The 12114-nt window shown below is 38.9% G+C and overlaps 1 protein-coding gene across 8 annotated transcripts in view; it reads right to left on the reverse strand.

Moving 5' to 3' along the window:
* LOC129446449 (3',5'-cyclic-AMP phosphodiesterase 4D) overlaps positions 1–12114 on the reverse strand; it is a 206455-nt gene that overhangs the window by 62897 nt on the left and 131444 nt on the right. Inside the window, exon 1 of one of the 8 annotated variants that reach the window (XM_055207487.2) lies at positions 10761–11910. The exons of the other annotated variants lie outside the window; for them this stretch is intronic. Coding sequence (XP_055063462.1) covers positions 10761–10846 — 86 coding nt within the window. The 5' untranslated portion in view covers positions 10847–11910. Of the gene's footprint in view, positions 1–10760; positions 11911–12114 lie in introns of those variants that run through there. 8 annotated transcript variants of the gene reach the window in all.

Consider the following 12114-nt stretch of genomic DNA (forward strand, 5'->3'; position numbering starts at 1 on the left):
CCAGATTCACAAACTTTTAAGGATTTCAAGAACCCATGGGAACCCTGTCCCTGGCACGCAAGAAATTTGGGCTTTATGACGCGTTTGGTTTTAAGATGGATGCGGTCATGACAGTGTTGGCCTTGCTTCTTTTTTGTCCACCAATCAAGTGACTTGTCATAAAGGAGTTAAAAAATGTTCAAATAAATAAATTAGTAACTACTGCCCCACCAATTTCTCAGGCTGACGATAGGGAGATCTCAAAATGGGGCATATCACCCAACACTAACTTGTATGCGTACCGTATTTTCCAGACTATAAGTCGTGTTTTTTCATAACTTGGCTGGTGCTGCGTCTTATAGTCAGGTGGGTCTTGTAAGTCAATGAATTAATTTTGAAATTATGAGGCAAGAGACAACATTACCGTCTACAGCCACGAGAAGCCGCCATATGCTGCTCCTGTATTTATGTAATTCAATGGATTCAGTGATGTGGAATGATGAGCCTGCAAACTTCATGATCGTTGGCTTGTTCGGTTAATTTAGACTATTCAACCTTCCAGGTAAGTTCTGTATGCTATGGTTTATCGTTTAAATAACTTATAATATCACTTTAACGTACAGACATCTATTCAGCCTGCTGTTCTGTCTGCTATTGTTATGAATAACTTGGCTTTCCAGATTAAATGTCTGTTCTTTGGCTTGGATTTTGTGAAATAATTTTCTAAATAAATGCAACGTATAGTCCAAAGTGACATATATTTAATTTCGTCTTCATGACGCATTTTTGAATGTTGCGACTTATACTCCGAAGCGACTCGGGTACATGCACCTTGTGACAAATTGCAGTACCTTTCCTAGCCTAGATACTTCTGTGGGCGGGTACAAAAATGTGGCGCTGACGCATGTGTAATAAGTCAAATATACCCATGCCTGTAGAAGTTGGGCAAGAGTACAAGACGTGTTAAAAAATATGTGGTATTGTGACCATGGGCCCCTATCTTTTCATCTTTGTTGCTTTACTTTTCCTAAAAATCTCAGGAAGTTAAGACACGGGTAATGGGAACACACATGCATGCTCTTGGGTTTGTTGATAAGGGCTACAGGAAGATACGGATAGTCTTGACTAATCTTCACAAGATCTTATCTTTCTAACTACACTGATAAAGATCAGATTTCAAGTTGAGATTAATTTCAGTCCAGGAAACAACTACAGTACAACAATCCATTAAAGTATCTATGACTGCTAACAAAGTTTTGATTTCATGAATCTGTTAGTGAGCAAAAAATAAGTGCCACAGTCTCTTTATGCACCCTGATGTCTGCTTTGCCTAATTTCCCATCAAAGGCTGCAAGTTTGTCTTCCATTTACCCGCAATGCTTTAATCATTAAATGCAGTAAAGAAGATGCCAGATGATGAAGAAGAAAGTGTGAGAGGAAAGAGTTTGTTGGTAGTGGTATACTTTCATTGCACAGACAGGTTTAATTAGTACCTGCCATGTGGCGGGTCACCTGGGACTAAAGTTACTGCTGGTGCAATCTGCCAACTTCACCGACTGTCTCACTGTGTCTCACTCCATCTCACTGCTTTAATGATCTTCTCCACAGGAGACCGACGTCTAACTTTCTCGCTCGGCAGGCACGCCGCAGATGCTCGAAAACATCTTACTGAAGTTTCAGAGCAGTGCATTTTTGACAACAGAGAGCGCTTTCAAGCGTTTATCAGGTAGACTTTAGTAAAGATCGTAGTGGGTTATTAATAGCATGTTATGTCTAATACGTCTCCCTGGTTGGCATCACCATCAGTCTGTAATTTATTTTCAAAGCTTTTCCATATACGACAATAAGCAGAACAGTCAGGCACCAACTATTTCTGGACAAAATAAATAACGCGCAGCGAAAAGAGATGAAGGGAATTTAAAAGGAAAACATTCTAGCAAGCTCAAATAAGATTAGGTCTCCATATAATTCAGTATTAGGTCTGGTGAGAAGACCACAGGGGCATGGATGGAAACTAAAGGAGAACAAAAGAAGGTTAAGCCACATCATCCCCTCAAATATCTTCAACTGCGTCAGTCGTGCAGCACAGATAACACGTGTTTCAAATATACACACTATCCAGTGCGATAACTGATGAAAATTAAAGCCATCTACCCAACTGAAGTGGCACAATCTTGTCTCATACACATGCGCGAGTATCATCAACATTTCAAGTGAATTGTTTACATCTGGGAGCACTTTCTTAAAGAAACATTCCCATGCGCCGTTCCCGAAAGGCCTACATCTTAATGTCTCCAACCTCTGAACCAATAAGGAAACAAGAACCTCCGAGCTAAAGAGACAGAAACATGAGTAATAATTTATCATTAGTAAAAATGTAAACAGACAGTAATGAAAAGGCTAAATGTGGATACACTGCACATAGTCAAAAGCTTGGGACATTATTGAAGATGGACATTGGACACAACCAACAAGTTATCTGTAGCATTCCTAGAATTCCAGGCCTTATTTGCATTGTCAAGTTCCTGCACTAATTCCTGGAGGGCTTTTCCATCAACGCAGCAAAGTCTAATCCTTGCATTAGCGTAGCGCAAGAGTGGCCGATTGTCTCACATTGGCGTATGTACTTGAGGTATTAAGACATGGGTGAGGTAATGGGTTTATTAGTTTTGCTGTTGGACAGCCGTTAATCCCATTAAACCCTACCTATGTGATGTCACTGTCCAAACTTTCACAGACTTATGCGTAGATATGGGCTGTCCCAGGGATGCCCTCTCTCCAAAGTAAGCCAGGGAAGATCTCTAGACGTCACAAGCTACATACAGTACGCTATCTGTCTTTTTATAGCACCATGTCTGCGATTACCGTGTCTTATCCAGAGGGTCTACTTACGTCTGAAAAACATTGTGTGAAGTACATTATGTAATTTGACATGTTTTGGAAAGCTATTAGAAATATTCGTACAATCTTAAGCGCGTCAAAGTTAAATATGCCTGTTGAATCCACAAGGCCACGTTTAATCTCCCCAAAGCCACGTTCGTATTAATAAGCAAGTGTTTGATTACAGCTGTCTCAGGTAGTTTAAATAAGTAATGCATTAAAATCCAGTGGATGCAGGTGTGTCAGGCTGAATGAAGCTGCTGGGATGTGCTGAATCAGCTTGCGTCTGCACTCTGAGCAATATGAAATAATGGCCTCTGCTTTTTCATTTGACTCCAGGATGCTGCAGTGCAAGACTCTGGGACAAAAGCAATGAAGTCATGGGGTTTAAAATGCATCTTTACTACTACTAGTGTCAAATCAATGCTGTTCACTGTAATGTTAAAGCATTTATCTTATGCCTGCATTCATACAGCTCAGTGGTAGAGTCCTAGACTAACAGCGCAAAAGGTTGTGGGTTCAATCCTAAGAAACACCCATAATGATAAAATGTATACTGCGTGAAGCACTGTTATTCGCTTTGGATAAAAGTGTCGGACAAATGCATATGGTGCTTTTCCACAACATGATCTTCCATGGTATGGTCACGGAATATTTTGCTCATTTATCCGTTTCATTCACTGCAAAAAATGACTTTCTTACTTAGTATTTTTGTCTTGTTTTCAATCGAAATATCTAAAAATTCTTAAATTAAGGTGTTTTTTCTTGATGAGCAAAACGACCTAAGTAAATAAGTCTAGTTTTAAGACAAATAATATACAATTTGTCCTTAAAACAAGCAAAATTATCTGCCAATGGGGTGAGAAAAAAAATTGTGAAATAAGACTTCTTTTTTCTTAAACACTTAATTCAAGTAAAAATTTCTCACCCCATTGGCAGATATTTTTGCTTGTTTTAAGCATAAATTCACTTAAATTGTATATTTTTTGTCTAAAAACTAGTATTATTTTCTTAGGTCGTTTTGCTCATTAAGAAAATACATCTTGATTTAAGAATTTTTAGATATTTCTACTGAAAACAAGACAAAAATACTAAGTAAGAAAGTTATTTTTTGCAGTGTTGTCAAGGATCTCCGCATTTTTCCGTGTCCGTACCACACTGCAAAAAATTATTTTCAAATGTATAAATGTAACTTGTTTTCAGTAAAAATATCTAAAAATTCTTAAATGAAGATGCTTTTTCTTGATGAGCAAAACGACCCAAGAAAATAAGTCTAGTTTTAAGACCAAAAATATCAAATTTAAGTGAATTTGTGCTTAAAACAGGCAAAAAAATCTGCCAATGGGGTAAGCAAATGTATCTTGAATTTTCTTGAATTTAGTGTTTAAGAAACATTTTCAAGATTTTTTGCTTACCCCATTGGCAGATTAAATCACTTAAATTTGATATTTTTGCTCTAAAAACTAGACTTATTTTCTTGGGTTGTTTTGCTCATCAAAAAAGCATCTTAATTTAAGAATTTTAGATATTTTTACTGAAAACAAGACAAAAATACTAAGAATTTTTTTCTTGAAAATCATTTTTTGCAGTGCAAGGCCTTTCTTTTCTGTGTCAGTTTCACGTATTGCTTACTCAATTGTTTTTCCAATTTTTAGATAATTTTCATGTGGGTTTGGGTTAGGATTTCACTTTAACTATTAGTTTATACTAGGGGTGGGCCGATCCAATATTAAGTATCGATATTATTCCGATATTGTCGGAAATGGCCATATCGAATATTGTAGAAGTCAGGGAGTGCAATCCGATACCAACACGAACCTTAACTGTCATGGCAACTTGGTGTAAACCGCGACTGAGCAACATGAATTTGCACAAAGTTGCACCTTAAATTTCACTTTGAATTTTTGTGCTGACTAATTAAAAATGTTGCTACAAGTCTATTTGAAACATTTAAATAAAAATGAAGCAGCGGAATTGCACAATGTTTCACTAAGTCATGAATTTGAACCATTCTTTGCACAGTAAAACATTTGAGTTCTGTAGCTCTGATTAAGCATGATGCTTTTTGTATGGCTAACAAATTTGTTATTTGCAGCTTAATTGATTAAAAGGGCAATAGAGATGGTATTGGATTGGTATCGGTTTTGACAGATACTCAAGGTTGTGGTATCGACATCGGTATCAGACATGAAAAAGTGGTATCGGCCCAGCCCTAGTTTATACTATTTTTTCCGGATTTTTAAACAATTTGGGTTAAACAATTGAGTAACCAATACGTGAACCTGACACGGAAAAGAAAGTCCGTGGTATGGACATGGAAAAATGCGGAGATCTATGACAATAATATGGATAAATGAGCAAAATGTTCGGTTACTATAACACGGAAATTCGTGAGATCAGGTTGTTTTCCATTGCATGCACGGTACGGCTCGGTAGAGCTCACTTTTGGGAGGTTTTCCACTGGTTACCGTATGTACCACCTCAATTGAGGTTCCAAGCGAGTGCACCGTTACTAAAACATGACGTGTAAATACTGTAGATAACTGATTGGTCAGAGAAAGCGAGTTTACCCGTTGTACCCCGCAATGGTGCCAATATACACACTAGACCGCTCCAAGAGCATTTGGAGGGCTCGGACCAACTAGGTGCGAAAACACTCAGGAGCTACGATAGCCATTACAGAAAGCTGAAGCAGAGAAGTGTTGTTCATCCCTCATTATTTCACTGCAGTGCTTTGTTGCTGTAATTGATTGGACCAATTAGTAACAGCACAATGGTGCACAGAAAGGTCCAAGGTTCAGCCAAACAATCTCATCCATGAACGAAGAGAACAAATGAGCACATTCATGTGAAACCAAACCGTATGATGTGACCCAAGCTGACCACCTTTGACCTTTATAAGCTGCTTAGAGCTCATCTCTGTAGATCAGTGAAAATACTTTAAATGCGGTCGAGCTTTCAGCCTATGAAAACACACAAGAAAGCTGCCAGCCAGTTATCTAAAATGCTAAACATTTCGTTAGGTTTATGATTAGGCTATAGGAATTATGATCAACTGTATGCGTATATGTAAAATATGAACCCATTTCAATATCTAAGTCAGAGTTCAACATAAAGGGCCAGCGTGAGAGGCACTCGGGCCAGTAAACAGTATCGATCGGTATTGTCATTAATATATATTACTAATATACATTAGTGCCTGTGGCCGTTTGTCTGTATGTATTTTTATGTGATGTTACCATCGAGACACATTTTAAGTGCCGTGAACGTTAACTTCTCAGTGTCATGAGGTTTCTCCTACTTATTTGTTCTGGGGGACACTGTTATTGTGAAATTTCAGAGTATAGTTTGCATTTAAATTTGCCAATTGTCTTAACACATGATGAATAAAATGTGTATGTATACAATTATATTTAAATATGTGACACTGAAATCTTTTTTTTTGTGGGGCCAATGAAAATTTAGACAGGGCAAGTGAACCTGAACCAAATAAAAAAAAAATTGTGTTGAGCCCTGTAAGCAAAGATTAGTGTGCGAGTGAGAGAGAAGTGAAATACAGGGGATTATGTTATTTTGGTCGTAGCGATAAAATGCTTTACATTCTTGGTTTTCATTGTCCGCACATTTGCCATGTTTTCTCATTCAGCTTAAAAGCTCCATTGAAATGGTCCAAAACATGAAATCAAACTTGTTTTTAGGCAAATGATGCATAAAGATATTTCAAAAATGTGACACTGGACCACGAAACCAGTCATAAGTCATACAGGTAAATTTGTAGAAATAGACATAAATCCAATAATACATTGCATGGGTCAAAATGATAAAAAAAATTTAATGCCAGAAAATCATTAGGATATTGAGTAAAGATAATGCTCAATGAAGATATTTGATAATTTTCCTACTGTAATAAAAACATTTTCTTTACCATTAGTAATATGTGTTGCTAAGGACTCCATTTAGACAACTTTAAAGACAATTTTCTCAATATTTAGATTTTTTTGCCATATCTTTACAAACCATACATTAATGAAATGCTTATTAATTCAACAAGATGATGTTTGAGTCAAAAAATTAACCCTTATGATTGATTTTGTGGTCCAGGGTCACATATTGTATGAGACTGTCTGTGAAATGCTCAATATTGTTGCGTTCACACCAAACGCAAATAGAGCGTCTGGCGCAAATTATTTCAATGTTAAGTCAATGTAAAGACGTGTTTACGCACACTTGGAGGTCAAATGATGTGAATGAGGTGTTTAGCGTGGCGCGGTAGATGCTAATTCGCCTCATCCCACGTTTAGTTCGTGAATTACGCGGATTTGCGCCTGATGTCCGATTTGAAAAAAATTTACTTTTGTGAATTCGCACCGCGTTAACCAATCAGAAGCCTGCTTGCTGCTGTGGAGGCAGGCCCGCTTGGAATCACTTATTCAACATTGAGGAACGACTGATATTTCGCATCAATTTCGCTTCAAATGCTTGCTTTTTACACGCGTCTATTTTGTTCTAGACGCGCAAATGCATTTAAAATGTTCAAGTGGCAAACTAGACATGGTAGACACAAATTTTACGCTCTCTTCGCATTTGGTGTGAATCCAGCATAATGATGAGATTAGGAGCATCAAAGTTTGATTTTTATTATTGATTTTGCATTAATTTCATTCTTGACATGACATTACTCAGTCGATATTAAAGATATCAAGGTTATATTTACACAGAATGTTCTTTATATTAAGTAGAATGATTTTATGTAGAAAACAGGAAATCACAAAACATGATTTTAGCTGGGTTTTCAAAGGCATGGTCACATATCGGGAAAAGCATGCATAAAAGTATGTAGACATTACAAATACTGTATGAATATTGTGCAACTGATGAAATTTAGGCAAATGTACTATTGTTTTTACAAAAACCATGTATGTATTTTCTACTTGGAGCCCAAATCATCTCAGCTACAGATGATGGGCAACAATTTGTGACTGAGGCGTCTATTTTGCAAATATACTCTAAAAAGGATGTGTTAATTATTATTATTGTTAATGCTATATAACACATTATGTGTTGATTTTGTGTTAAAATAAATGAAAAGGTAACACAAAATGTGGTGTTCCAATAATAACACAGATTAAGGACAAGACAATATGTGACCCTGGACCACAAAACCAGTCATAATGCTGAGTTTACACCAACCGCGTTTCAGGCGTCAAAATCGCGTTTACCGCGAGTGGTTTCCGGCTTGAACAATTTGGATGCATTCGCGCGTGTAGAGCGGAGTAGACGCGTGGAAAAAGCAAGCATTTGATGCGCCTCAGAGGCAAACTCCACTTCTTGTGGGAGGGGCAAGTGCTATGCGGTTGTCTGTTTGCAAGATTAATGATTTTGATTGTGCATTTAGCGAGAGAGTTACCAGTTTGTATTTGGTAACCTTATAGGGGGGAAATAAACGACGCGGGTCGATAAACATCACGTGATTCAAAAGTGAAGTGTGTATAACAACGTACCAGGTTGCCCAATGTCCTCACTGACACTCTTTCAAGCGAGGTCCTTTTTATTCCTGTCTCCTCTATAAAAATAAAAACTTGTGTCATATAGTTCCGGTGCATTGGTTGAATGAGTGACTCCGGGCGGGGCTGCCACCACAGCGGCAAGTAGGCTCCTGATTGGTTAACGCGGCGCCAAAAGTTCAAAAAGTTCAAAATTTTTAACTCGGGCGTCAGCCGCAAATTCGCGTGATCCGCAAAATGCACAAAAAGCACATTCGCGCGTACCGCGCACAACGCTCAATTCGCAAAGAGGCTGAAACGCCTCTTCCGCGCCGTGGGACCTCCTGACATGCGTCAACGCGCCTTCACATTGACTTAACATTGAAATCGCACGCGGTTGGTGTAAATGCAGCATTAGTCACACAGGTATATTAGTTGCAAAAGCCAACAATAGATTGTATGAGTTAAAATATAATTTTTTAAATCCAGAAATCATAAAGGTATTAAGTAAAGATATTTTATAAGCTTCCTAGCGTAAATATATAGAAAAATTTATGTATTGTTAGTAATATGTGTTGCTTTTATTTGGACAACTTTAAAGTCGATTTTCTCAATATTTAGATTTTTGGCACCCTCAGATTCCAGGTTTTTAAATAGTTTTATCTCAGACCATCTCAACAAACCCGACATCAATTAAAAATGTAGTTAGGAGTCATTCCAGAAAAACGCAGAATTTTTTTTGTGATTGTTGCGGGCAAAAAATGCGCTTAAAAATGCGGGATATTTATGAAATTTTATGCGATAAAATTGTGGGAACTTGCAAAAATTGCGGGAACTTGCAAAAACTGTTTGCAGCTTTTCAATGATGTCCATGTCACATAATCACGCCACTTCATAATGTTCCCATGGCAACAGGGGACATGGCTGCGCTTTTGTGAAGTAAATGCATAATTTTTCTACTTTCTGCTAAGATTTTTGCTACGACAATGCAGGAATTATGAAATCATGCAAGCCCTGTATATTTTGCGCATGAAAATCTGCAATTTATGCGGCGAAAGAACGGCGTATTTGAAAAAATGCGGCCCCCGCATAAATATGCGGACTTTGGCTGATTGAATCAGGGATTGCATAGTCACGTTTTTCTGGAGGGAATGATTTAAACTATTCAACTTTCAGATGATGTATATTTTTGTATGTCATGTTAAGTTTTGACATACTACAAAATCTATTTCTATAGTATGACAGAATGAATGTTATGAAGTTAATTACAATGACTATGACTCAACAGAGCTAATAAGGTTTAACATGTCTCCACCTAAAAAACACAATAACTGCATTACATGTATTACTAAACTGTTTTCACTGCCTTAGGGAAGACCACAGAGATGAAAGCGCTGTCTTAAGGCTATAACACAACCCTAAAGGCAGAAGGGCCTGTAGTTTGTGAATTTTGAGCACTTATACAAAAGTCTATATATTTGTTAAATAACCGCAAGAAGGGATGAGACAATAACTTGTCACTTTAAAGATGCACACTCCCAGGATTATATGAATGTCTACTTGCAATTTTAAGAAATAGCATGGTGCTTTCGCAATCTAGTAATGTGATCGAGTCATGCAAATGATTGTTTTCCCTACAAATATTTAAGAAGTGTTGGCTTGAGTATCAAGGTTTGTTTAATGTCATGTGCTTAAGTAGAAAATAAAAGTTTGATTTGCCATGTCAGGATACGCTGCATCCTCTAAAAAACCTGGCCCTCCTCTGAACTAATGCCTCGTTCGACTGTACATGTGCCACACGCTAACTTTCCTGTTACCTCATTCATCACAATCGTAAAAGCGGCACGTCAGAGCGATGCCATTAAAGATGCCGCAGAGCCTTTGAGAAAACCCAAAGCACGCTGCTGTCACGCCTGATTCATTGCACCCTGCCTATGCTGGAGTGGCTCTGTTTTGTTTTGCTGGCTTTCCACATCGGGGCGATGACATCAGAGCCTGCTATTCATACTCGGGTGTCGACAGGAGTTTTGTCTAAGGGATCTTGTGAAATCCCAAAGCTGCCAGGTGAATCCATGTAGGAGCTTTACTCATAGCGTGAAACACACCCAACGAGGGATGAAAACAAAAAGGTCACCTATACCAAATAGCTTTGACGGTGATAGCTGTGAGTTTCTGTGGACTGTGGTAGCGCTGGGCAAGCGTAATGTGATGCAAGGTGATGTTTGTGAAAACCACCCAGACCTTTCAGCACATGAAGCTAAACCTCACCACCATCAGCACAAACTATGCTGACATTTACTTCAAGATTAATACAAATCTACAGGCTAACACATAGATCCTTGTGGGCTTGGTGTGTAAACAAATCTAAAGCAAATCTTTTCCCTTCAGGTAAGGTTGTTTTCTACTCACTATACTCACCATATCCAGGAATGCCTTCGAAACGGGAAGTTGTTGACGTGCATCATTTTTTTCTCCCTTCCTGTGTAATTGCGGCCGGTCTTCATTTAAGCGAAGGTGTGGTTCGGTCGGCGTCTCCCTTTTAGAAATAAATAACTTTTACACAGTCCTCAGGATAGGCATTATATCCTCTACAAGCTGTAATGTGCTCCATGCATCTCAGAAACAAAAAGACTGACAGAGAAAACATCATCTCAGTAGCGTGCTATTCCACAGAAGAGTCTTGATACGATACTTTAGCACGTGCATAAATAAACATTTAAGGCAACGAAATGTGTTATTCACCCAAAAAGAAACTGCAGCTAGTCTTTGTGTTAAGGGATTATTCTGTAGTAGTACAGCAAAAACAACAAACAAAGAGCAGCACGTGGGTCCGTCCGCTGCCTTTTGTGCGCATTTTTAAACTCATTGTGCATCCTCATTGTGAAGTCTTATTATTAACCGTTTCTTCGTCTCTTTTTCTCTTCATTTGGTCGAAAGACGTGCGCGCCCGTGCCTTCAGGAAACCCGGAGACGCGCGTCGTCCCTCATCTGTAGAATTCCTGGCGCAGACGGCGCGGTTACCATAGACAGAAGGATGACAGGTCCTATCCGGTCCTGTTGTCCTCAGTATTCCGATCTAGTCATGTAAATCCTAAAATGAAGAAAGCACTCCACTCCTCTCAAGCACCATGTAAGCTATTGATCCATTTAGTGTAGATCGCTTGAATTAATTCATTGCTGTTTGCCGAAGGAATGGGTGGAGTAGCCGTAAAGGGATGAGATGGAGGAAAAAATATACCGTGTCATCTTAGTGTTGCCTGCTTTCCCGTGCCCCATCTGGGAAGACTGATCCCGCGCCGGCGAGGTCTAGCCATCGCGCAGATGATTGTATTGTGCAGAAAGAATCCAATGAATGCGGTCAAAGCAGCTGTTAGCACGTGCTAAACCTCTCAACATTCACACAAGTCACTATCGCTTATCCTCTCTTCCTAACCCCAGGGTGCTCCTCCTTTCTCTTTCTCTCTCTCTCTCTCTCTTTCTCTGGACAGAACGGCAGTGTTCTTGGTTCTTGTCTTGCGAACGTCTACCAGCTCTCTGCTGCAGCACCGACTCAGGGCAGAACAGGGTGTGTGTGTGTGTGTTTGTGAGAGACTGTGCGACTAGATGTGTGTGTTTGTGTGTGTTTCAGCGTCAAGGGGCCCTACAAGGGAAACTGTGACCGGCCAACATCGCACAGCGCTAAATAAAGCACACATTGTGACAGCTGGAGAAGCCTGTTTGTGCAGCAGGAATTAAACCTGATCACAATAACTGAAAGGTCAGAAGCAATGAC

This window comes from Misgurnus anguillicaudatus, chromosome 12, assembly GCF_027580225.2.
Source record: "Misgurnus anguillicaudatus chromosome 12, ASM2758022v2, whole genome shotgun sequence".
In the NCBI taxonomy this organism is placed as follows: domain Eukaryota; kingdom Metazoa; phylum Chordata; class Actinopteri; order Cypriniformes; family Cobitidae; genus Misgurnus; species Misgurnus anguillicaudatus.